The sequence below is a fragment of the Dendrobates tinctorius genome, unplaced genomic scaffold (genome assembly GCF_039654945.1).
Source record: "Dendrobates tinctorius isolate UK_male_01 unplaced genomic scaffold, ASM3965494v1 ptg000044l, whole genome shotgun sequence".
Lineage (NCBI taxonomy): Eukaryota > Metazoa > Chordata > Amphibia > Anura > Dendrobatidae > Dendrobates > Dendrobates tinctorius.
Window position 1 is genome coordinate 30392925 of NW_027361712.1, and position 25213 is coordinate 30418137.

The following is a 25213-nucleotide window of genomic DNA, read 5'->3' on the forward strand; positions in this document are numbered from 1 at the left end:
AAGTGTGATATCCACCAAAGTTCCCAATATAGTATGATGCCCATGACAGCCCCCATAGAGGGGCATCATGGGCTTCACACATCTCACCATGACTAATAATGACCCCCACACGGGCCCCATAATCAGTGGCATATCTAGAGCCCGTTGGGCCCCGGTGCAAGATTTGGACCTGGGTCCCCCTGCAGCATGTTGGTGAGATGTATGGGCCCGTGTAGCATTCTAACTCCTATAAGGACATACAAGTTGCCACCCTCCCCCATTATGTAGTAATGTCCCCCATCTTGGGCACCTACCTAGTATATATGTCCCTCATGCTGGCCCCATCATGATATATATATATATATATATATATATATATATTTTCCATCCTGGCATATATCTGTAGGGAAGGTGACCTGACGGACGGACGGAAGTGTCAGTATAGAGAAAGATAGGTTTGCACAGTTTAGACAGGTGTCAGTTACTACAGTGGGGAAACAGCTAGGAAAGTGTAGTGGACGTACAGTATCTTGGGTTGACCATTAGATGGCAGGGAGGAGTGTGAGCAAAGGACTTGACATCAGCTTAGGGCTTTAGAAACCGTTGGTCATGGGGGGCGGAGTTACAGTGACACGGGACCGGGAGTGCTATAAATACTGAGGGAGGGTTCCAGAAGGTTCCAGTCCCCAGGGGGAGCTCCAGTGACAGGAGGACTGTGACAGTCTGTGCGCTGTGAAGAAAATCCAAACCAGGGGGACTGAGGAGAGAGAGCGTCAGGGGGGTGGTCCTGACAGGAATAAGGCAAAACAGGTGAGACACAGAGGTTATATCGATGAGGCACAGAGGTTACGGATACCGTGTTAAGAAAGACATTGTGACCAGTGAAATTACTGTTGGTTTATGGGCCTAAGGCGGCAACAGTGACGGACCTGTCAAAAGCGTCAACAAGAGTAAAAGGACGGTACGTATATATACAGTCATATGTAAAAGTTTGGGCACCCCTATTAATGTTAACCTTTTTTCTGAATAGCAATTTTGGTTTTTGCAACAGGTATTTCAGTTTCATATATCTAATAACTGATGGACTCAGTTCTATTTCTGGATTCAAATGAGGTTTATTGTACTAACAGAAAATGTGCAATCTGCATTTAAACAAAATTTGACCTGTGCAAAAGTATGGGCACCCTTATCATTTTCTTGATTTGAACACTCCTAACTACTTTTTACTGACTTCCTGAAGCACTAAATTGGTTTTGTAACCTCATTGAGCTTTGAACTTCATAGCTAGGTGTATCAAATCATGAGAAAAGGTATTTAAAGTGGCCACTTGCAAGTAGTTCTCCTATTTGATTCTCCTATGAAGAGTGGCATCATGGGCTCCTCAAAACAACTCTCAAATGATCTGAAAACAAAGATTATTCAACATAGCTTTTCAGGGGAAGGATACAAAAAGTTGTCTCAGAGATTTAACCTGTCAGTTTCCACTGTGAGGAACATAGTAAGGAAATGGAAGAACACAGGTACAGTTCTTGTTAAGCCCAGAAGTGGCAGGCCAAGAAAAATATCAGAAAGGCAGAGAAGAAGAATGGTGAGAACAGTCAAGGACAATCCACAGACCACCTCCAAAGACCTGCAGCATCATCTTGCTGCAGATGGTGTCACTGTGCATCGGTCAACAATACAGCGCACTTTGCACAAGGAGAAGCTGTATGATAAGGGTGCCCATACTTTTGCACCGGTCAAATTTTGTTTAAATGCAGATTGCACATTTTCTGTTAGTACAATAAACCTCATTTGAATCCAGAAATATAACTGAGTCCATCAGTTATTAGATATATGAAACTGAAATAGCTGTTGCAAAAAACAAAATTGTTATAAAGAAAAAAGGTTAACATTAATAGGGGTGCCCAAACTTTTACATATGACTGTACGTCCCTGGCGAAAGTGCGGTGTTCTGTGGTGTATTGTAACCGGAGAGCCTTGAGGAAAATTGTGGAGTGCTGTGAGGCTGTCAGGCGGACAGCGAGCGAATAAAGCTTGGACCTGTTGCACCCAGAATCTGTCTCCATCTTGTCTCTGTTTTGTCTCTGCGCGGTGAGAAGAGGGACCACCCCCCAGCTCGCCCACTGACCCTACATATCCTCCTGGTATATATCCTGGTATATATGTCCCTTATCCTGGGCCCCATCCTGGCATATATGTTCCCCTTCCTGGCCCCATCCTGGTATATATATCCCCCAACCTGGTATATTTGTCACTTATCCTGGGCCTTATCTTGGCATACATGTCCCCATCCAGGTATATATACCCCATTTTGATTTATTTGATTTATATGTCCCTCACCATGGTATATATACCACCATCATGATATATATGTCTGTCATTCTGCCGCTATTCTTTAATTCATAGAAAAAAATGATTCTACTTACCTTCCCTCCACTCCCCCACGGTGCGGCATCCTCTTCTGGATCTGGCATCTGACTTCAGTGTGCAACTGTCATTCCTATGTGCCCCCCAATCACATGCATGCTGACTTCAGCTGCTGGCTTATGATTGTCGGGCAGCGTGTATTGCAGCGCTGTGCCACAATGCACTTCAGTTAAATACAAATCCATTCGAAGTTTGCGCTGGCATCGGCAGGTCCCTCACCCGCACGGGCCCAGTCACGGGCATGACATCACGCCTCTGCTTATAATGCATAATGGTCCCCACACAACAGGCAAAACATATGATATTCCCCACACAGTCTCCCAAACCATATGATGGTCCCCTCACAGCTTGCCAAACATATGATGGTCCCCACACAGCCTCCCAAAACATATGATGGTCCCCACACAGCACTTCAAAAAATAAAACCTTATACTCAACAATTCCAGCTGCTGTCATTGTCTCCTCTTCTACCTTGTCTCACAGTGACGTTATCATGCTTCCCTACATCCCCTGCATTAGGGTCAAAAGTAGTTTGCGTACTCTTTGGTAACTCTGTGCTCCACCACAGCAGTCAACATTATTGGTGTGATACTGTTAACAGTATTGAAGTCAGTGCATTTGCCAGAGGTGCCTGATGGACAGCATATGACCAGCCAGTAGCATGGTTCCAGGCAGGATCACAGCTTGCCATGCAGCTTATCACACTTAAAGCTGTCTACAATAACTCTCACAGATACAGAACACAACAGGTTTTCAGAGACACTCTCTTTCTCCTCAGTGCTCATTGTTGTTTTAGGAATCAGAAGACTCACAATTCATGCCACAGCTCCACACAACTTTTCAGACCACAAGACCATAAGGCTGTGTGCCCATGTTGCAGAAATGCGGAAATGTCCGCAGCATTTACGCAAGTCCCTGCCGCGGGTAAAACACATGCAGAATTCGCATGCATTTTCCCGCAAAACACAAGCGTTTTGCAAGCTTGGTAAGGTGATTGACAGGTTGGTCACATTTGTCAAGCATAGTGCTTGACAAGTGTGACCACCTTTTTACTATTGATGCTGCCTATTTATTATGTAAAAAATAATAAAAAAAATAAAAAATAAGGATATACTTACCTTCCGATGGCCCCTGGCCCTCAGCGACGCTGCCGGCAAGCTCCGTTCCCAGGGATGCATTGCGAGAATCACCTCAGATGACGCAGCAGTCACGCGACCGTGACGTCTTCTGGGGTGATTCGCGCAATGCATCCCTGGAAGATGCCGGAAGCGTGGCGGACAGGAGGGAGAGCTCCGGAGGCTGTCAGAAGGTAAGTATATCCCGATTTTTTATTTTAATTCTATTTTTTACAGGTATATGGTACCCAGGGCGTGGAGGAGACCCTGAGTACCATCTGCACATGAAGCGCTCACTTTACGCATGGTGGGCATAGCCACATGCGTAAAGTGAGCGTTCAATGCAATCCTATGGCAGCAGAATCGCCGTGATTCCGCAGAAATAGTGAACATACTGCAGATTTTACCGCTATGCGATTCTGCAGCGGTAAAATCCGCAGCATGGGAACAACAACTGAGGAATCACATAGGATTGCATGGGAATGAGTTTTGATAGCGTTTTTTAAGCGTTTCCGCTGCGGAAAAAAAGCTGCGAAAATGATTAAAAAACGCAACGTGGGCACACAGCCTAAGAGTCTCAGTCCACCCACATCCATAAAAATAATATTAGCACATTATGGACTACCTTAAAAATTTAAAGTGTATCGCCGTTTATAAGAGGTTAAAATTTTAAAAATGTTTAATAATGTTGGCTGAATTACAAACAAGGTCACACCCCACGTACTGTAAAAAAAATGCTGCTTTTTTAGCAGAAAATCTGCTGCGTTTAAAGGTTGAAGCAAAATAGATGTGATATGTGAAAATTCCTGCGTTTAAAGACCCTGCTGAACAGTCCATTTTTGTTTTTTTTATTTTTTTTCCAGATGGGCTTCTATGAGGAGCCTGAAAAAAAGCATGTAAAAAGCAAAGTTGCATTTTTAAGTGTAGAAAAGTTAGTTTAAAAAATTATCTCAAATCTGCACCAAAAATAGAGAAAAAAAATAGGAAAATGCATCAAAAGAGGCGATAATCTGAATAAATTCCTACAGATAAAGCTTAGTGGAAAAATGTTGTGATTTTGCAAGTGGGAACTTAGGCCTCTTTCACACATCAGGTTTTCGCCGTCAGGCGCGATCCGGCGCTTTTGACAAAAACCGGATCCGGCGAAATGCAATGCCGGATCTGGTTTCCCCCCCATTGACTTGCATTAGAGCCAGATCGAGCCGGATGGCCATGCGTTTCATCCGATTTTGGCCGGATCCGGCAATGTGACGCGATCCGGCGTCTGGAAAAAACGGCTACTTTAATGTTTTTTGTCTCCGGCGAAAAAGCCGGACACGCCGGATCCGGCGTGTCTGGTTTTTTCATACAATGAAAGCCTATGAGCGCCGCAATGCGCCTGATCCGGCGACAGCCGGATCCGGCGGCCGGATCTGGTTTTTTTGGTCTGAGCATGCTCAGTAGCTCTGCCCACAAGACATATATAAAAGCAAGACAGTGGGACCCTCAGCCACACCCAACATGACACCCAAGCCAAGAACCAGGAGCAGGAGAAGGCAGCAGACATCTGCAGCAGCAGCACCATCAGCACCACCCCAAATGGAGCAGCATGCTGAACAACGGGAGGGGAGTCCAGCAGCAGATGAGAGACGGTAATTATCAAATCCCCCATTCCTCCAAACTAGGGCTATGGAATATCAAGGTATTCATTGGCCCTTTGTTTCTCTTTATTCAACAGCCGCCCAATAGATGCAGCAGCAGCAGCAATGGCGGCAGCAGCAGGAACACCACCCACAGCCATGGAGTCTGGACATGAGGAAGACAGCACATCTTCTTCTGGGAGCCCTCCCTCGCATCGTCAGCGTTTGACGGTAAGTTTTTATTTCCAAAATCCATTATCTCTGTAATATATGTCTATTCATTGCCTTTTATTTCAAAACAGGAATCACAAGATGAAGAGGAGCTCCCAGAAGAAGAAGGAAGGGGTGGACAGACGCTTGGAGTGGGCTCACAATTAGTAAGTTTTTTGCATCAAACGCAGAAACACAACATCACACTACACACAACACATAGAAAACAATGTTCTGCAGACCACACACAGCAAACAAATGCCTACATCCAAAGACATAACATTTTTTGTTTTCTTCTCTAGTCTTCCCAATCTGGCGCTCGGCCAAGAGATCCTCGCAGTGCCTCCCGGGGTCGTCGGCGACAGCAACGCGGCGGTCACCAGCGTGTAAGTATAAATATTTTTGCTTTGTTTTTTTTGCACTTTTTATTTCATTTCTTTTGTGGAGGCTAATTATGTTATTTTTGTCTTTTTCTTTAACAGCCTTCACAGCATGCTCCCGACTCTGACGGTGAGGATGGAGGGATTGATGTGGACCGCCTCATCGATCTCGTCAGGGAAAGGGAGCCGCTCTGGAATATGGCTGACCGCCGCCACGCTGACCTTATCGTTACCCGACGACTCTGGGAGGAAATCTGTTCGCTCCTTGTGGACCGCTGGGAGGACCTCGAAGCTCGGGCCCAGATTAAAGAGCGTAAGTATATACAGTACCGGTTGCTTGATTTAAACCAGTGTTTCCCGAACTCCAGTCCTCGTGGTCCCCACGGATCATGTGTTCAGGATTTCTATTTACTTTGGAAATCCTGAAAACATGACCCCTGGGGACCATGAGGACTGGAGTTTGGGAAACACTGATGTTGTATACTAACCACTTTGTCCTTTCTCGTTTCAGGGGAGAGAATTGTGAAGCGGTGGCGGTCTGTGAGGGATCGTTTCAAGAAGGAGTTCAATAAAGAGATGCGGGCCCCGAGTGGATCTGGAGGACGCAGGAGCAAGTACAAGTACGCACGAGCCCTGTCGTTCCTCCGGGAGACAAGGTTCACCAGAAGGTAAATATTACACACCACATGTGACAAAAAAATGTTTAGATGTAACTTTTTTTCAGCCAGGGCCATACCATGTCACTATTTTAATTGTTTTTTTTTCTCTTTATTCCACAGCACGGTGAGCAGCACTCGGGAGCCTGCACGATTGGACCCTTCTGAGGCGATCCCTGAGGAGACCGGCACCGAGGGACACTTCGACCGCCCCAGTACATCTGCACCTTCCCAGCCTTCCCACACATTCGACCCATCTGTCCCATCCACCAGCACAGGAGCATCATGGCCGCCTACATTACATGAAGCTGCTGGTGAGGAGATCGCTTTCCCTTTTTACCCCACCCCGTACCAAACTCCTTCCCCATACAACTTTCCATCAACATCATCTGCTCCTACAGTCCCTGCCCAACCCTCCACTCCACCGCCCACCACCTCTTCTGCCTCCCACATGTCCACCCATTCTGTAGCTTTTTCCACACCATCACCTCTAACTGTTCCTTCCCCACCACGATCCCAGTCCTCTCTCCACACTCCCATTGTCGAAGTGTCCCGCAGCCCCTCCAGCAGTATTTCCACCCCACACTACACAGATTTATGATGTGTTTTGTAATAAAAATGCCCAGTTGGTTTCAAACCTTTATTAAAAAAGTTTTTTTTAACTTTAAAAACAGTTTACAAAAAAAAAATATTTTAAATAAAAGTTAAATTATTGTTTACACTGGTTATCTGTCATTTCTTTCTGCGGCGAAATATGTTTAAAAAAAAGGTTAAATACAGGGTATTAAAAAGGTAAAAAGGTATTCAAAACCAGGTATATAACTGTGGGTAAATTTTAGCTTTTTGCCACAGTTGTGTTCCTGGTTGTGTTTGAAGCAAAGTATTTCACCTAAAAAGTTGTGTTTATTGTTGGTGATTTCCTAACAATGTACACAACTTTTGTTAAAAGGTGAAATACTTTGCATAAAACACAACCAGGTACACACCTGTGGCCTAAAGCTAAAAATAGAGACCATGACAAGATAGCCAACTTTGGTTGGCAAAGGTATATACTGTTGGTACAGAAGGTACACAAGTTTGGTTAGGGCACAAATCTTTCACACTCTGTCATCCTGCCAGTGTACTCTGCCTTGAGGTGACATAAAGTATAGTGCAAAATTGTCCCTCATTACTGAAACCGTCACAGAACTTCTAGTGGTAATGTCATGGTAATCTTGCAAGGTGGTTTCTTCAGAGGTGTCCTCAATGGAAATGGGTTCCTTGCAGATAACAAAATTGTGGAGTACCACGCAAGCTTTGATCACCTCGTCCACAGTTTCTGTCTTGAGGTTGATCGCAGTCAATAGGACCCGCCATTTGACTGTCAGAATACCAAAGGTACATTCAACCATTCTTCTTGCTCTTGTGAGGCGGTAATTAAAAATGCGTTTTGGTCTTGTCAATCCTCTGCTAGAGTACGGTTTCAAAAGGTGTTCTGACAGCTGGAAGGCTTCATCCCCTACACAGACAAATGGCATAGGTGGACCAGATGTTTGCGGCAGCGGTCTAGGTGGTGGGAACTGGAAGGTGTTTCCATACAGTTTACGCCCCATGGCAGACAGTTTGAAAACTTGAGAGTCATTGGAGCGGCCATAGGCCCCAATATCAATAGCAATAAATTTGTATTCCGCGTCAGCGATGGCCATGAGGACAATTGAAAAATATTTCTTGTAATTGAAATATTCCGATCCCGATCCGGCTGGCTTTACAATGCGGATATGTTTCCCGTCCACAGCGCCCAAGCAGTTGGGAAACTGACATATCTGTTGAAACTTGTCAGCAATTTCAATCCACCTCTCTGTTGTGGGCTCTGGTAAAAACTCTTCAGCTAAGGAGTCCCACAGTGCACGGCATGTGTACTTCACTATTCCAGATATGGTGGAAATCCCAAGTCTGTACTGGAAATGCAGTGACTAAAGGGATTCTCCAGTTGCAAGAAATCTGTGGGGAATTAAAAAACAATCAATTAGTTTTAAATCACAGCATTACATACCAAAACTCAGCTATAACACTTGGAGATACAAACTACCACCAACAAGATTGCAGTGAAAGTGTGCTCTGATGCGATCACATCCAATAAATGTGGCTTACCTTAAAGTCACCATCAGACGCTCTGCGGGTGAAACAGAGAAGCGGCAATAAGTGTCCGCTTTTCTTATGAGGTGTGCAATGCGCTCCACCAAGTAATCAAAATTCTCCATTTTCATCCGAACATATCCAAAAAATGTATCCGGGTTTCGTCGAAGGTCCATGCAGAGTGTAGAATAGACCCCACGCGTCATTCTCTTGGCTGTGATGGGGTGGATCCACAAACGTCGTCTACGATGCCTGATGCGCTGCTGTCTCGCTCTCTCCTTCTCCAGAACAATCACCCTCAAACGATTCGCCTCCGCTATAAAATCCGCCAAATTCTTCAAAATATTTCCAATCACAACATCCATCTTCGCCAGTAACTTGCTCTTCTCTCCAACCTGCACTTTCTCCTCGACAACCTGTCAAAGAAGGGCTGTAGGAACACTCTATATATAGTTTTCCAGTAGCCAATCCCGTTCGGAAGGCCACAAGGGTCAATTTAAAAAACCGGATCCGGCGTAATCCGTCGAAAAACGGATGAACCGGATGAGACGGAACCGGTTTTGTCTGTCAAGAACAAGACGGATCCGGCAGAAAACCTGATCCGGCACATCAGGTTTTACAAAACATTTGCCGGATCCGGCGTTCCGGCACGACGCCGGATCGCGCCTGACGCCGAAAACCTGATGTGTGAAAGTAGCCTTAGCCTCAATCTCTACCCCAATCTTTCAAAGGTGTGACCATTATAGATCTAATATATAACATTAGCAATAAAGTTGTGCTATACATTGCAGCTGTGACAAAATTAATGTTTTACAGATGTTTATAGGATATAGTATATTTTACAATCAGTATGCAATGTATTTTAAGTGATTAGTTGTTTTTTTGGACAGTGACATAAGAACATTAAGAAAGACATTTTCCTTTAGCATTTGGATGCTATAACACTGTAAATGAAATATCTGTAAAGTCAATCAAATAGAAAATTGGGACCCCTTTTCACATAAATGACAGAATTATTGATGAACTTTGATGTGAATCTTGGTTGAAAAATGTGAAAACATTTTTTTCCTGATCGCATTTTTGACTTCTTGGTTTCGTAATGTGTATATAATTGGATTTAGTAAAGGAGTCAACACCGTGTACAGCACAGATATTAACTTATCTGCTGAATAGTTCACAGGAGGTCTTAAATAGATAAATACACATGGTCCAAAAAAGAATATAACAACCAAAAGATGCGACGCACAGGTAGAAAAAGCCTTGCGCCTCCCTTCTGATGAATGGATCTTTAGGATTGTTGTAATGATGCCAAGATAGGAAAACAGTAAAACGACAAAACATACGAGGGAAATCATTCCGCTGTTGGCAATGATGAACATGTCTATAACAAATGTGTCAGCACAGGCAAGTACGGCCATTGGATGAACATCACAGAAGAAGTGGTTGATGTTGTTTGGACCACAAAATGGAAGCTGGTATGTGAGAAATGTCTGAGTGAAAGAGTGCAGAAAACCTGCAAACCAACTAAATGCCACCAGCCAGAAGCAAAACCTGTGATTCATGACTATGTGATACCGCAGTGGGTTACAAATGGCCACATAACGGTCATAAGCCATGACGGTAAGTAGGAAGCACTCAGTGCCACCAAATAAATGGAGGAAGAAGAGCTGAGCTATGCATTGGTTAAAAAAGATTGTCCTTCTTTCTGAAAATATGTTAATAAGCATTTTCGGTATGGTGACTGTGGAGTAACATATGTCCAGAAAAGACAAGGTACTAAGGAAGAAATACATAGGGGAACGTAGATATGAGTCTATATGAACTGCAATTATAATGGCCAGGTTTCCTGATAAAGTCATTAAATATAGGACCAGGAAAGCAGCAAAGAAAATAACCCGTGATTCATGTGAGTGGGAGAGACCGCTAAGTATGAACTCTGTCACTGAACTTTCATTCCTAAGAACCATCTTGTATTCTTGTAAAGCCTTTTTTTCAACAGAATGGGACAAGAAATTAGAGCATGAACATATATACAAATAAATAAGAGTCAGGGTTCATGTACACAAGCATATGGCAGCTAATTGCAACTTCTGTGCAGAGCTGGTATATGATACCCATGAACCTTTATATAGCCCTATTGTACCTCTTTATTGCTTTACTTTATACTTACTCAAAGATTACTTGTGAGCCAATGGCTGACAGCATAATGTTTTATTTTGATCCTGATCTAATATTTATATAATTTCTTCTGGTGCCTTTGAGATAAATAATTCCCTTGGAACTCTTTGTATGAAATGTAAAAATAACCCCTTCAAAGCTACTGATAATATAAGTTTCCACTATAAAAATCATTGTGCATACTTGCCAAATAGGGATGAGAGGACCCGGGGATATTTGGGTTCATCTGGTTCAGCCCAACTGTAGTTCAAAGTTCGGTTCCTGTACCAGAACTCTACCCGAACTTGAACCCAGTTCTGAACCCCATAGTAGTCAATGGAGATTTGAACATTTTTTGCTGTAAAATCGTCGAAGTAAGGGCAAAAGGAAACAAATTGAGGGTATGAGCAGGACAATTGCCCTGCAAACTAATGTGGATAGCAAAATTACTTAAAATAACATATAGTAAATAAAATTATAATCTTGAGCTAGGAGGTGGAGGTTCAAGTAGAGGAGAAAGTTGAGGAGGGGGTTGAGGTGGACGTGATGGAACAGGTGGAAGAGGTAAAGGAAGAAGAGGTAGCCACACTGTTTCAGTGTTGTTTTTTCTTTTATAACTCCTTCCCACCTTTGACGCCACGTAGGCGTCATGAAAGTCGGTTCCAATCCGACCTGTGACGCCTATGTGGCGTCATAGGGAGAATGCGCTCTAGCGAGTCAGGTGACCGGGGTCACTGAAAGGTCACCCGACCCGCAGGTACAGAGGGACTTGTACTTCATCTGGGGGGGTGGCTTTGCCTCCCCATGACTACAATTGCTCTGATTGGCTGTTAAAAGTGAAACAGCCAATCAGAGCAATTGTAATATTTCGCCAATGAAATTTGGTGAAATATTACAGTCCAACCTTGGCTCATGCTGCAATATTATCGGCCATGGCTGAAGACCGTGATCTGACCCTCCCACTGACTGACGGGGGTTATCTGCCCCTGCCATCGATCTGCCGCCACCGGCAGTATTTGCTCCCCCTCCCCTGCCCTCCGCTCCCCCCACCTTCTGATGCCCCCTCTCCCCCGGTACCTCCTGAGTTCCAGTGTCCCTCAAGGTGTCCCTCCTGAATCCTCCATGGGCACCGCCATCTTCCAAAATGGCGAGCGGCAGATTCATTCATTCATTCCAGGTACATTTTGATCACTGTGATAAACCCTATCACAAGATAAAAAAGTAAATAACCTCCCCCCCTTTATCACCCCCTTGGGTAGGGAAAAATAATGTAATAAAGAAAATATATTTATTTTTACTTTTCCTTTAGGGTTAGGGTTAGGGTTAGAATCAGGGTTAGAGTTAGGGTTGGAATAAGGGTTAGGGTTAGAATTAGAGTTAGAGTTGGAATTAGGGTTAGGGTTTAAATTAAGGTTAGGATTGGAATTAGGGTTAGGGTTGGGATTAGGGTTAGGGGTATGTTGGAATTGGGGTTGGGATTAGGTTAGGGGTGTGTTGGGGTTAGGGTTGTGGTTAAGGTTGTGGTTGGGGTTAGGGGTGTGTTGGAGTTAGGGTTGAGTTAGAATGGAGGGGTTTCCAGTTTTTAGGCACATCTGGGATCTCCAAACGCAACCTAGCACCACCATTGATTCCAGCCAATTTTGCATTCAAAAAGTCAAACAGTGCTCCCTCCCTTCCGAGCCCCGACGTGTGCCCAAACAGTGGTTTACCCCAACATATGGGGTATCAATGTACTCAGGAAAAATTGCAAAACAACTTTGGGGGTCTAATTTCTCCTTTTACCCTTGGGAAAATAAAAAATTGGGGACTAAAAATTATTTTTGTGGAAAGAAATGATTTTCTATTTTCAAGGCTCTGCGTTATAAACTTCTGTGAAGCACTTGGGGAATCAAAGTGCTCATCACACATGTAGATGAGTTCCTTGGGGGGGTCTAGTTTCCAAAATGGGGTCACTTGGCAGGGGTTTCTACTGTTTAGGCATATCACAGGCACTGCAAACATAACATGACGCCTGCAGACCATTTAATCAAAGTCGGCATTTCAAAACGTCACTACTTCGTTTCCAAGCCCCGATGTGTGCCCAAACAGTGGTTCCCTCCTGACATTTTGGGTGCCAGCGTACTCAGGACAAACTGGACAACAACTTTTGGGGGTCCAACTTCTCCTGTTAGCCTTGTGAAAATAAAAAATTGGGGGCTAAAAATGATTTTTTGAGGAAAAAAATGATTTTTTATTTTCACGGCTCTGCGTTATAAACTTCTGTGAAGCACTTGGGGGTTCAAAGTGCTCACCACACATCTAGATAAGTTCCTTGGGGGGGTCTAGTTTCCAAAATGGAGTTACTTGTGGAGTGTTTCTACTGTTTAGGCACATCAGGGGCTCTGCCAACCTAACATGACGCCCGCAGACCTTTCCATCAAGTCGGCATTTCAAAACGTTACTATTTCCCTTCCGAGCTCTGATGTGTGCCCAAACAGTGGTTCCCCCTCACATATGGGGAACCAGCGTGCTCAGGATAAACTGGACAACAACTTTTGGGGTCCAATTTCTTCTGTTACTCTTGTGAAAATAAAAAGTTGTGGGCTAAAAAAATCATTTTTTGAGGAAAAAAAATGATTTTTTATTTTCACGGCTCTGCGTTATAAACTTCTGTGAAGCATTTGTGGGTTGAGAGTGCTCACCACACATCTAGATAAGTTCCTTGGGGGGTTTAGTTTCCAAAATGGGGTCAATTGTGGGGGAGCTCTAATGTTTAGGCACACAGGGGCTCTCCATATGTGACATGATGTCCGCTAACGATTGGAGCTAATTTTTCATTCAAAAAGTCAAATGGCGCTCCTTCCCTTCCGAGTCCTGCCGTGTGCCCAAACAGTGGTTCCCCCCACATATGGGGTTTCAGCGTACTCAGGACAAATTGGACAACATATTTTGGGGTCCATTTTCTCCTTTTACCCTTGGGAAAATAAAAAAAAATTGTTGCTAAAAGAACATTTTTGTGACTAAAAGTTAAATGTTCATTCTTCCATGTTGCGTCTGCTGCTGTGAAACACCTGAAGGGTTAATAACCTTCTTGAATGTGGTTTTCATCAGCTTGAGGGGTGCATTTTTTAGAATGGTGTTACTTTTGGGTATTTTCAGACACATAGACCCCTCAAACTGACTTCAAATGTGAGGTGGTCCCTTACAAAATGGTTTTGTAAATGTAAAAATGAGAAATTGCTGGTCAACTTATAATCCTTATAACTTCCTAACGAAAAAAAATGTGTTTCCAAAATTGTGCTGAAGTAAAGTAAACATGTGGAAAATGTTATTTATTAAAAATTTTGTGTCACATAACTCTGGTTTAACAGAATAAAAATTCAAAATTTGAAAATTGCAAAATTTTCAAAATTTTTGACAAATTTCCAATTTTTTCACAAATAAATACAAAAATTATTGACCTAAATTTACCACTATCATGAAGCTCAAAATGTCACGAAAAAAACAGTCTCAGATTTGCTAAAATCCGCTGAAGCATTCCTGAGTTATTGCTTCATAAAGGGACACTGGTCAGAATTGCAAAAAATGGCCAGCTCATTAAGGTCAAAATAGGCTGGGTCATGAAGGGGTTAAAGGGGCAATGTCACAGTGGCAGCGCTGACCCGGTCCCTGGCCCTGGGCATCCAATAAAAAGGGGGATATTTACAGGGGAAAAATAAAGAGTTTGTAATAAGTGTTCATGACGCCACCTGTGGTTTCTGGTCAGGAGTGACCAGCGCTGCAGTGCAGATCCTCTGGGACTGATGGTGTGATGCAACAGAGTTGGAATAGCTCTCCACAGGCAGAGCTGTTGTCCCAGGGCAGTGGTTGTAGAAAAGATGTTGTATTTGATGGTGGTGGTAGATGTAGCAGTACTGAGTGGGTGTCGCAGAAAGAATTCAAATGAGACAGCAAGGTGAAGTTCCAAAGCTTTACTCACAGTTCTGGTGCACACAGATGTCCGATTGGTGCTGCGTCCTTCAGGTGAGGGGCCCAGTCAACTACCAGGCAGATGGAGAACACCTTTCCAGCACTCCCTTCAGTATGCGCCTTTCCTGGCCGTCTCACTGTGCTGGCTTTTCTACTCCTCTTCCTTTCCAACACCTCACAGTCAGTGTCCCAGGCCAGCAGCAGCGGACCTTGTTGGATAACGTACTCTGTGTTTCCTTGCTCCCTTATGGCTGCCTTTCCGGAGAAGATAACAGTGGCTTGTAGCTAAGGTCCCTAAAGGTGCCGCAACCTTCGGATTGCCAGCTGAGTCTGTTGTTCTCTCCACTAGGCTAGGGGTCAATACCCTTCTGTGACCTGATCCCTCCACCTGACATCCGTCAGTGTAGAACGAGCCCCACGGGCAGTATGGTCACTGCGCCGTGCCTCTAAGATCCTTATTCTCTTCAGGGAGCTTCTTTCTGTATCTTTCCCTTCCAGCAGCTCCTCCAGACTAGGAGCTACTTCACACATATCCTTCACCCTCTTCCCCTACGGGTAGACTTCCCTAACTCACGCTCTATTCTCCCGCTCTAACCCTCAAGCTCCACCCACCTCCCAACACCCTTTGCTACCTGGCAGGGTTGAGATCCTCCTCCCTTGGGGTTCATCCAGGGTGCCTTGCTGCTATAGGGTGTGTGTTGGATGCAAGTGTTAGAGTGCTGTCAGGTGTCCCCATATTACCTGGGTAGTGGGATACCACACCTCTGAGGTGCAGTACCTCTGTGGTGTCTGCACCCTCAGGGGCTCCTGAATATTAATCTAAAAAAGAAACATCATAGGACCCACTTTTAGTTCAGGATATTTGTGTTTTTTGCATTCTGTTTTCTCTGGTTAATGGTCATGTGTTAAAATGCACTTACATTGTGCATACACATTAACTTACTTGTCTCAGTTCAGATTTGTTTTTTATTCATTTCATTGTGCATTCAGTGCATATAGGGGTGTGACCGCCCTTTTTCTGAGCTGGGAAAGCCATCCAGTCTGGCCTAAGCTGTTACAAGTGGTTCAGCCGCTCGACCCTTATTCACATTCACGCCACTTGGCAAGTGATAAGGTTTTAAATACTAGAGTAGGGACTGTCCCACAAGGGTTGCCGTGACGTGGCGGGATGGCTTGTACATTATTTTGATCAAAATTATGTTTACTAAATACCCTTATTATTATTATTACCTTTATGCATTATTTGCAGTATATTTTTTACTTTTAGTTCAGGATATTTGTGTTTTTTGCATTCTGTTTTTTTTGATAGGACCCACTTAGTAGCGCCCACTATGTGTGAGGGCCCCCTTGGTAGCCCATCAGGCAATATTAAAATAAAAAAATAAATATCATGTACTCACCTAAACTTGATGAATCCAGCAGCAGACATCAGCAGGTGTGGTTATCTTGTGATACTCTGATATCCTGTGGGTATTGCAGTGTGATGATGGTCGCTCCACCCTGGATTTGCTGTTCTGTAGGCTGCAAGCTTATAGTTACCTGTGGTCTAAAGAGCGGAAAGCGGCAATACAGGGAGGACATTTTCCCTGCTCAGCTCAGAGGCATGGGGTAACCACACCCTCTGCCCCCTTGCTGCCATGCTACTGCATATGCTGCTTTATATGAGAAACTTGAGAAACCTCCCTCAGTTCATTGGTTTGAACTTCTGACCAAATTCTCATGTGAAAACTGACACTGACCAAAATCTGATGAAATTCTGAAGAACCACTGATGAATCTGATGAAATTCTGAAGAACCACTGATGACACACAGACCATTTTACACCTGACTGAAGCCTAGGCTGACCAATTTTTTTCTGATACACTTAAACCCATAGGATAGGATGGATCTATGCACACATCTGTAAAAATCATGGAACCTAGAGTGAGATCTGTGAGACACAGATCATTTTCTATTCATTAATTCTATCCATTTTGCAGATCAGAATTGGCCACTAAAGTATATGAAGATCCTTAAGATACGGATGCAAATCAGAGGACTTCTAATTTGCTTCCAGTTTGCATTTGAGTCTCACAGATCTGTTACCTAGTGATAAATGTTCATGAAAACATAACCTTCCAGGTGTCTTATTGGAAAAAAGGGGATGCACCTAGAATAACACCTGAAAAAAAATCCGTCCTTTTCTCTCGGATGGTAACGCTCATGCAGATGTGAATTCAGCCTTAACCGAGTTTTACAGTAGCTGTAATGAGCTGCCTGTGAAGTAGAAAGATTACTAAAGTTTCTGCACGATAGGTAGAGAAGGGCAGAGCACTGTGTCTCTCACAGCACAATAGTATTCCGCAGTGTCTTCGGGTGAAACATGAGTCTTCATGAGGCGAGATGACCGCTCTTTGGGAAGGACTGACATTATAAATGATCCTGCATTACTTTTGCCATCATATCCACTAGAAAGAAATACAAGCTTTCCATCCAATTCTTTTTTGTACCAGAACATGATATCATGGCTAGTAAGATTCTGATGGCAGGAGATTATGGCTTCTTGCCCTTCGGTTGTTCTTATCTGATGATCCTGGAACACTTGGCATTGGGTCATAGTGAAAACTGCAAAGAACAAGAAAAATTATTGCCATCAGTGGTAGAAAGAAAACCTGTGTAATTTGGATGTGTATTGATATATGGTAAATCAATGTCATCATTAACTTTTAATAAACTATGCTGAATCTTCCGATACACTATAGACAAGACTATAAAATTAATGGTTTCAGCACATACTTGTAGGCCCCAATTCATTACTGTATTTGCACCTGTTTTTTTCCGTAGATTTTTAGTGTTTTGTGCCTTTTTTTGTTTGTATCAAATTCTTCTTTCCATTTGTGCCTTCTTTGAAGTCTTTTTCATGTTTTCATCTGTACATTTATAGTCCATAACTATGGGCAGGTTTTCCTATTGTTTTTTTTGCCTAATCATTAATCCCAAAAATAGCTACATTTTTATTAAATGAATTCCCTCTAGAGTGAAATTATGTACATCAGAAATTTTTGCTCAGTTTTGCAAAATGTGCAACTATTTGTTCAAAAAAAATAACAAATTAGGGCAAAGACAAAAAAAATTAAATCCACGAGCCATATGTGCCATTATGATGAATGTGGCACAAAAACATCAGTGAACACAAAACAAAAAAAAAGAAAAGTGACTTAAGAAACGCAAATGTTGAATTGTGTGCATAATGTTTATTCATTGTATGATCAAATTATATATATATATATATATATATATATATATATATTGTATATATACAATTTATACACATGTATCTATCTATCTATCTATCTATCTATATATATTTCTTTTATTTTTCCACCCACCATGGGTGGGTTTTAAGCCCTGGTCATGCATGGCTCGTTACAGTATAGAAATCAGTGATGTGTCCTGTAACGAGCTGAGTATCTACTAGTCCTGCCCGTCATATGACCAAGCCATATTGAATGAACGAATGAATAAAATTGCATGGTTTACCAGTATACAATTGATAACATTTTTTGACTAAAGTGATAATACCCCTCTAAAAAATACTGTATTACCTGTCTTCATAGTGTATGAGGAAAGCTCATGTCAGGTACTATAACAACTACCAGTAGAAAATCTGTTGACCTACCTATGAAGAAATGAATCAAGCTAAGCTCCATCACGTCTGGAGTTCTGTTCACACTTTTTGACTCTTCATGGATGGCTGACACAGATGAGAAGTTTACTTTTTTAGGGTTCCTGTGGTTTTCTACTTCCTATCAGACTTTAGTGGATGATATCACAATAAGAACAGCTCTAGCAGCATACATTTGATGACACTCGTGACATTATTTTCCCTCTGATCTGCGTCTACCAAATCCCCCTTGATTTTGGTTCAGCCAATTAGTGAACCTTCCTTATGATGAGCAGGAATAACTGTCTTCATGCGTACCACAAATAATTCTGACCTCCTGTGGACACAGTTATTCTGGTTTCAGCCAAGAATAGCTGAGATAGAAATATCCATTTAACTATATACCAATCTTGGTTCAGATACTGGTTGAGTGACTGGCTCATAAATCTTTATTTATAGATATAAATATTAAGAAATTTAACAATGTTTTTCTCAAAAATCTGATTTGCACCTAATTGACTTGGTGCACAAAGAAAGCTTTGCAATTAATAGTATTGTATTAACAACTTTCAAGATCTTTAATGCAAAAAACAGCCAAAGGAATCTGTCACCACTTTATGTATGTGACCTCTTCCAGGCTATGAGGAGGAAACTGCCTGGAAGATAACGCGGCCTCCGTACTTCAGAATCATGTGAATCGCCTCCTACAGCATCACTGTGTATCTATGATGTCGGGTTTTTGTTCTGTAATTTTGTGCCTGCGTATTCCCAGTGCCATTGCAACTCTTCACTGCTCCGCACTTCAATGGCTTCACGTTTCTACTGCGTAGGCACGGGCAGGTCACAGGTACTTCCACTCCCAGTGTTCTCCGGCACGCAGAAAAAAATTCTATGTAGATGGAAGAAGAGGAAGGGGATGCTTTGTCTCTAGCTCCTTCCTCTTAGAATTTTATCAGTAGCAACTGCCATCCCCTGTCTCAGTAAGTATCTGTCTTCACTGAAAACAGATTTTTCTGGGAACTAAAAATTTTCCAAGTGAAAGATTAAGAGAGGAGGAGACAGAAGCACATTTCTACTGATTTTTTAAATGAGAACTAAAATTATGGTAACTCTTTCACCACTATGACATTCAATTATCTCATATGTCAGTTCCCTGACTTTGATGCGGACTCACAAACCAAACCTACATATTTACAAGCAAATGATGGCTGTGTTATTTAGCTATTATCTGCTTCTAACAGCTCCGGGTGGAGCAGATCTCCATCCATGGCTGTTAAGCCGTTAACTGCCGCTTTAAATCACTGGCAGCAGCATTTAATGCCCACTGGCCAGGAGGTGCATCTGTTAGGGTTGGTGGTTTCACTAAATAAAATATAAATGAGAGTGCAATCGCAACCAAGGGTCCACCATGCAGAGATGTATAACTTTTGCTAGTGTGGACAATGGAGGAACGAAGCAGCGACCATTCACTTTAATCAGACTGCGTTATTTCCACACAGTTTGAACAGAACGCAGAGTATCCAGCTCTGTTAACTTCAATGAGAAGTAGTGGCACACTAGAACGAAACAGATGCTAAGTCAAGAGAAATAACTCAAATGACACTAGGTACAAAACCTTGTTGACTTCACAGAGAAGTACAGTAAATAGGTTGAGCTTGCTCTGTAACTGAACTGTGTTAACTACACAAATGGATGAGACAGATGCTAAGCCAAGCAGATTAAACCGTAAGACACTCAGACTCAGAAGGTAGAACAAATACACACACGTGCAGACAGAGTGGTAGAGCATCCACTCACACCAACCAAACCTGAATGATACTAGCATGCCCATGTGCACCACTGAGAGCCTTTTAAACCCAAAGCTCCACCCCAAAAAATAACGCCCAGCCGTGACATCGGCCGCGGGCCAATCCGGAGCTGCCACATCACCAGAGCAGCTAACGTCCGACCACCAATGAGAAGACGCCACATCAAGGACATGCTTAGTAAGGTGATCTCTGCACCTGTATATAACAGGGTACCATAGACTTGGCTGGAGAGCCAGCAGTAACCAAACATATACCACAAGCCTGATAAAAGACGCTGGGACCCATGTCTGTGCTGAGCAGCAATTGCAATGTCTGGACCTGAATGGGAGACTGCAGGACCAGATAATGCTTAGGATTAGAGTTGGGGGACTTTAGTCGGATCGGGTTTCATGAAACAAAATTTGTTTCAGATTAAACTGGTCCGACTAGGGCAAAAAAAGTCGGAGTTTCGTCCGAAACCCGACCCCAATGCAAGTCAATGGGGAATAAAAGTCGGCATTGAGTGGATGAGCCTCCTTCTCCTGGCTCACACATTGCTGTTGTGCCTCCGAGTCTTAGTTGGGAACAGAGCATTTACAGCTGCTTATTCCTCCGGTTTCTGCTGCAGGACCATCAGTATCCATACAGCCTCGAAGACCAGACTCCGGAACATGCGCTACGCTAGAAGTGAGACTGAACTCTGCTCAATCCTCCAGCTCTTCTTCTCCCATCCACACACTTCGCCCTCCTCACACGAACGAACTAAACTTCCCCTTGCTGGCCCCCAGAGAGCAGCTCTTCCCCCAGTTTTGGTTCAGAGCTCCCTCTGCTGGCCTGGAGTGGGAACTGTGCTGTGTGTTGTATTTAACTGATAGAGAGACCCTTTATTGCTTCCAAGCATGAGATCACACCACACTTCCTAGGAGGAAGGTAATGCCACTGTGGCGACCATACTCCTGGGGGCACCACATTCCCCCCTAGTGCATGTGATGGTCAATGTGTGAATGGACACCGCCTCCAGCAGGGCGAATTTCTATGGCACATGTGACCCTGGATACACCGCCTCCAGCACGGGGAATTTAAATAATATAACATCCAGCCGGATACACCGCCTCCAGCAGGTGAATTTCAGAATTACACATATAACTGGATACACCGCCTCCAGCAGGGTGAATTTAAATAATAAAGGGAAACAACAGGGAAACTGATACAATGGAGGGCCCTGCGATAGGGAACGGGGACGTGGAGACCTCCTGCACTCCCCTGAGTCAGTGTCTCTACACTCCTAACGATCCCTAGGCCAGTTCCGCACCGGGTGCCGATCAGGAACCTAAAAACCCTAGCTTGCCCTGCACCAAGCCCTTTCTAGTGAAATGGACAGTGCAGAAACTAATCGCACCACTGCATTGAAACACACAAAAGGAGAGTGACAAAACAGGGGTAACACCACTTAGCTTTGCTCTGTTGCTCTTGCTCCCAGCAACCAGAGCTCTGCCTGAGCTGCAAGGAACTCCTTCTCTGTAGTTCCTTCCTCCACCAGACTTGGTTGGAAATGAGCAATATCACCAACAGTGAGTGAGAGAACAAGACACACCTATATAGTTAAACCAAAGCAATCATACCTGTTAGTGATAATCACGTGCACTAAACTAAAGAAACCAGAGTGCAATGACCCTACCAGCCACCGGGGGCAAAACTAGAACTGAAATCACCACAGTGCAATGACTCTAATGGCCACCGGGGGCAAAACTACCTTAAAGCCAAAGGCTTGAAGGAAAACAAAGGTTACTAGTGCATTTATCTGTCATAATCCAACCTGGTTCATGACAGTGCAATTCAGTACTCCCGGACTGAAGAAAACATGCAAACATATTAACAAATGAACAATTGTAACTGTTACAATATTTCAAAAATGAAAAATTACAAAAACCAAAGCTCAAAAATAGTCCTGATGATGATTAGTCCATGCGTCAATGTCCATGGTTCAACTCCTGAGCAGTTGGTAATTATATACAAGGATAGTTTTGGCCACACATAGTCCTGTGGCCCAATTGTCCATCAAAAACAAACTGAAATTGTTCAAAAAGGGTTCTTACAGAGTCTCTAGAAGGCACATAAGCTTGAAAAGTTGCATATTTACATTTTACCATTTACATTAGTTATTTATATATGAAACCTTATGGATGGTATACCTTGGGTACTATGGACAGACCTACGTAGCACTGGTGCTGTTGGGTACCTTACTGCATGCCTTGTGTTAACTACTACTGGTGTAGTGTGTGTTGTACTGGCTACACTACTGGTGGTTCTGCGTAGCACAGGGATACTAGATTTCCTAGGACCACTTCTACTCACTGTGGGCATAACAGATTCACCACTGGCAGGGTGAGAATTCTCTTGTTCCACTGCTGGTGTGGCATCCACTGCCTGTACTTGCTGGTTTTCAGGGTGGTCTTGAGTCACTTCTTCTTGCACTACCAGTTGGGGAAAGGTCAAAACTGGCACCACTACGGCTTGATTCGCTCTAGTCCAATTTGCAGGGAATTCTCCGAGTATAGTGTTGACCTTTTCTTCTTCTTCCTCTATGGGCTGAAGGTTGTTTTGCTCTTCCATTCTGTCCTTTAGTTGGTCAGGGCACAGTTTCAGATGATCCCTCGACACTGCAGATGAGGTTTGTCCTCCATCCTTACTGATAAGGCACACTTTGGTGTTGTCAAAGTTTGATGGTAGGATGGTGTAGGGTTCAGCTTCCCATTGGTCATCCAATTTATGCATCCTCCTTTTCCTCTTTAGGACCTGTTCTCCTGGTGACAAGGGAACTGCAGGTGCATGTTGATTGTAGTTCTTTTCCTGCTTTTGTCTTGCCTGCGATAGACTCTTTTCCACGCACTCTTGCACTTTACGGTACTGCTGCTGCCGCTCTTTATCCCAGTCAATAGGCAGCTTGCCAGGCCTCGCTCTCATTAGGTAGGCTGGAGTGCAGTTGGTGGAATTCACAGGAATGTGATTGTAGAGGTCTACCAAATCTGGCAACTTCTCTGGCCACAGATTCCTCTCTTCCAAAGGCAAGGTCTTCAATAGATCAATCACCATCTGATCCATCTTTTCACACATGACATTGGTCTGTGGATGGTACGGTGTTGTCCTGATCTTCTTGCAACCGTACAAGTTACAGAATTCCTGGAACACTTCTGCCTCAAAGGCTGGACCATGATCTGTAAGCACTCGCTTGGGATATCTGTGTGGTCGACAAAAGTGCTGTTGGAATGCTCTGGCTGCTGTCCTGGCTGTTTGATCCTTGAGAGGCACGACTACCAGGAATCTCGAGTAGTGGTCAACGATGGTAAGAGCATAAACGAAGCCTGAACGGCCTGGAACCAGCTTCACATGGTCCTGGGCTACCACCTCGAGTGGCTGTTTGGTTATTATTGGCTGCAATGGAGCTCGCTGGCTGTTACGGTCCTTCCTGCACAGGTTGCATTGTCCACACTCCCGGCACCAATTTTCCATGGCCTTCCTCATACCAGCCCAGTAGAATCTCTCTCGGAGCAAGGCCTCCAACTTCTTCCATCCAAAGTGTCCTGCTCCATTGTGGCACGCTTCCAAGACCATTGATGCCTCCCTCTTTGGGACTACCACCTGCCAGACCAACTCATGTGTGCGGGCATTGATACTCCAACACAGCTTTCCCTCATAGATGAACAGCCTGACTCTTTCCTTCCACTACTGTTGGGCTTCTTCAGGAGCATCTGGACTTGGGCGTGAGTCAGCTTGTGACAGTAGCTCCTTTATCAGGCGATCTGCGGGGTCGTTATCCTGCGTTTCTGCCCAGTCATGATGAGGCAATGGATTTAGGGTGGCCTCTTTCACGATAGATCGTCTGTTTCTCACTCCTTGGGCACATTGGGCCGCAATTGGCTGGTGGAAGACAGGTAACTCTATTTCTTCGAGTGCCTCAGGGTCTTCTCCCACATCTGGCAGATTGGACATTTTGGACAGCGCATCGGCATTGGCATTCTTGTGCCCCACTCGGTACTTGATGGTGAATTCATAGTTAGACAGCCGGGCCATCCATCGCTGCTCCAGTGCACATAGTTTTGCCGTTTCCAAGTGAGACAACGGGTTGTTGTCCGTGAAGATGGTAAACTTGGCTTTAGCTAGGTAATGCTTGAATCATTCAGTCACAGCCCAGACTATGGCGAGGAACTCCAGTTTGAAGGAACTGTAGTTGTCAGGGTTCCTTTCAGTGGGACGAAGCTTCCTGCTGGCATAGGAGATCACTCTTTCTTTGCCATTCTGTACCTGTGACAGTACTGCTCCCAGTCCCACGGTGCTGGCATCAGTATACAGAACAAATGGTTGATCATAATCTGGGTAGGCCAGACCTTCATCTCCTGTGAGAGTCATTTTCATTCAAGTGAAGGACCTCTCCAGTTCCTCATTCCATTCAAATGTAGGACTCTTCTTCCTGGCTTTCTTGGGATGGCCCACCAGTAGATTTTGCATCGGAGTGGCTATCTCAGTGAAGCCTTTGATGAACCTTCGGTAGTAGCCTACCAACCCGAGGAATTGACGTACCTCATGGAGGTTGCTGGGCTTCTTCCAGTCCTGGATAACAGTGACTTTGTCAGGATCCGGTGCCACACCTTCTGCACTCACTACATGATTGAGGTACTGTACCGTGGGCTTCAGGAGGTGGCATTTGGATGGCTTCACTTTCAGGTCGAAGTTAGACAAGGCTTCAAACACCTCAGCCAGGTGCTTCAGATGGTCTTCAAAAGTCTTGGAGAAAACAATGACATCATCAAGGTACAACACGACTATCTCGAAGTTCTTGTGTCCAAAACAGCACTCCATTAGCCGTTGAAATGTCCCTGAGGTGGTGCAGAGCCCAAACGGCATGTAGTTGAACTCGCAGAGACTCATTGGTTTAGTAAACGCTGTTTTCTCCTTGTCTGCCTCTGCCACGGGAACCTGCCAATACCCACTAGTGAGATCTAAGGTGGAAAAATAGTTAGCAGTAGAGTTGAGCGAAACGGGTCGAAAAATTTCAAAAGTCGCCGACTTTTGGCAAAGTCGGGTTTCATGAAACGAAACCCGACCCTAGGATGAGGTCGGCCACGAGGTCGGCGACTTACGCGCCAAAGTCACGTTTCAAAAGTTTGTTTTGCTTT

The 25213-nt window shown here is 44.0% G+C and overlaps 1 protein-coding gene across 1 annotated transcript; it reads right to left on the reverse strand.

Annotated features, from left to right (window-relative positions):
* Positions 1–9517: 9517 nt before the first annotated feature.
* On the reverse strand, positions 9518–10471 carry LOC141089209 (olfactory receptor 4E2-like). The gene has a single exon (XM_073575534.1). It carries the CDS (start codon positions 10469–10471, stop codon positions 9518–9520), a length of 954 nt encoding a protein of 317 aa, XP_073431635.1.
* Between the last annotated feature and the right edge of the window lie 14742 nt (positions 10472–25213).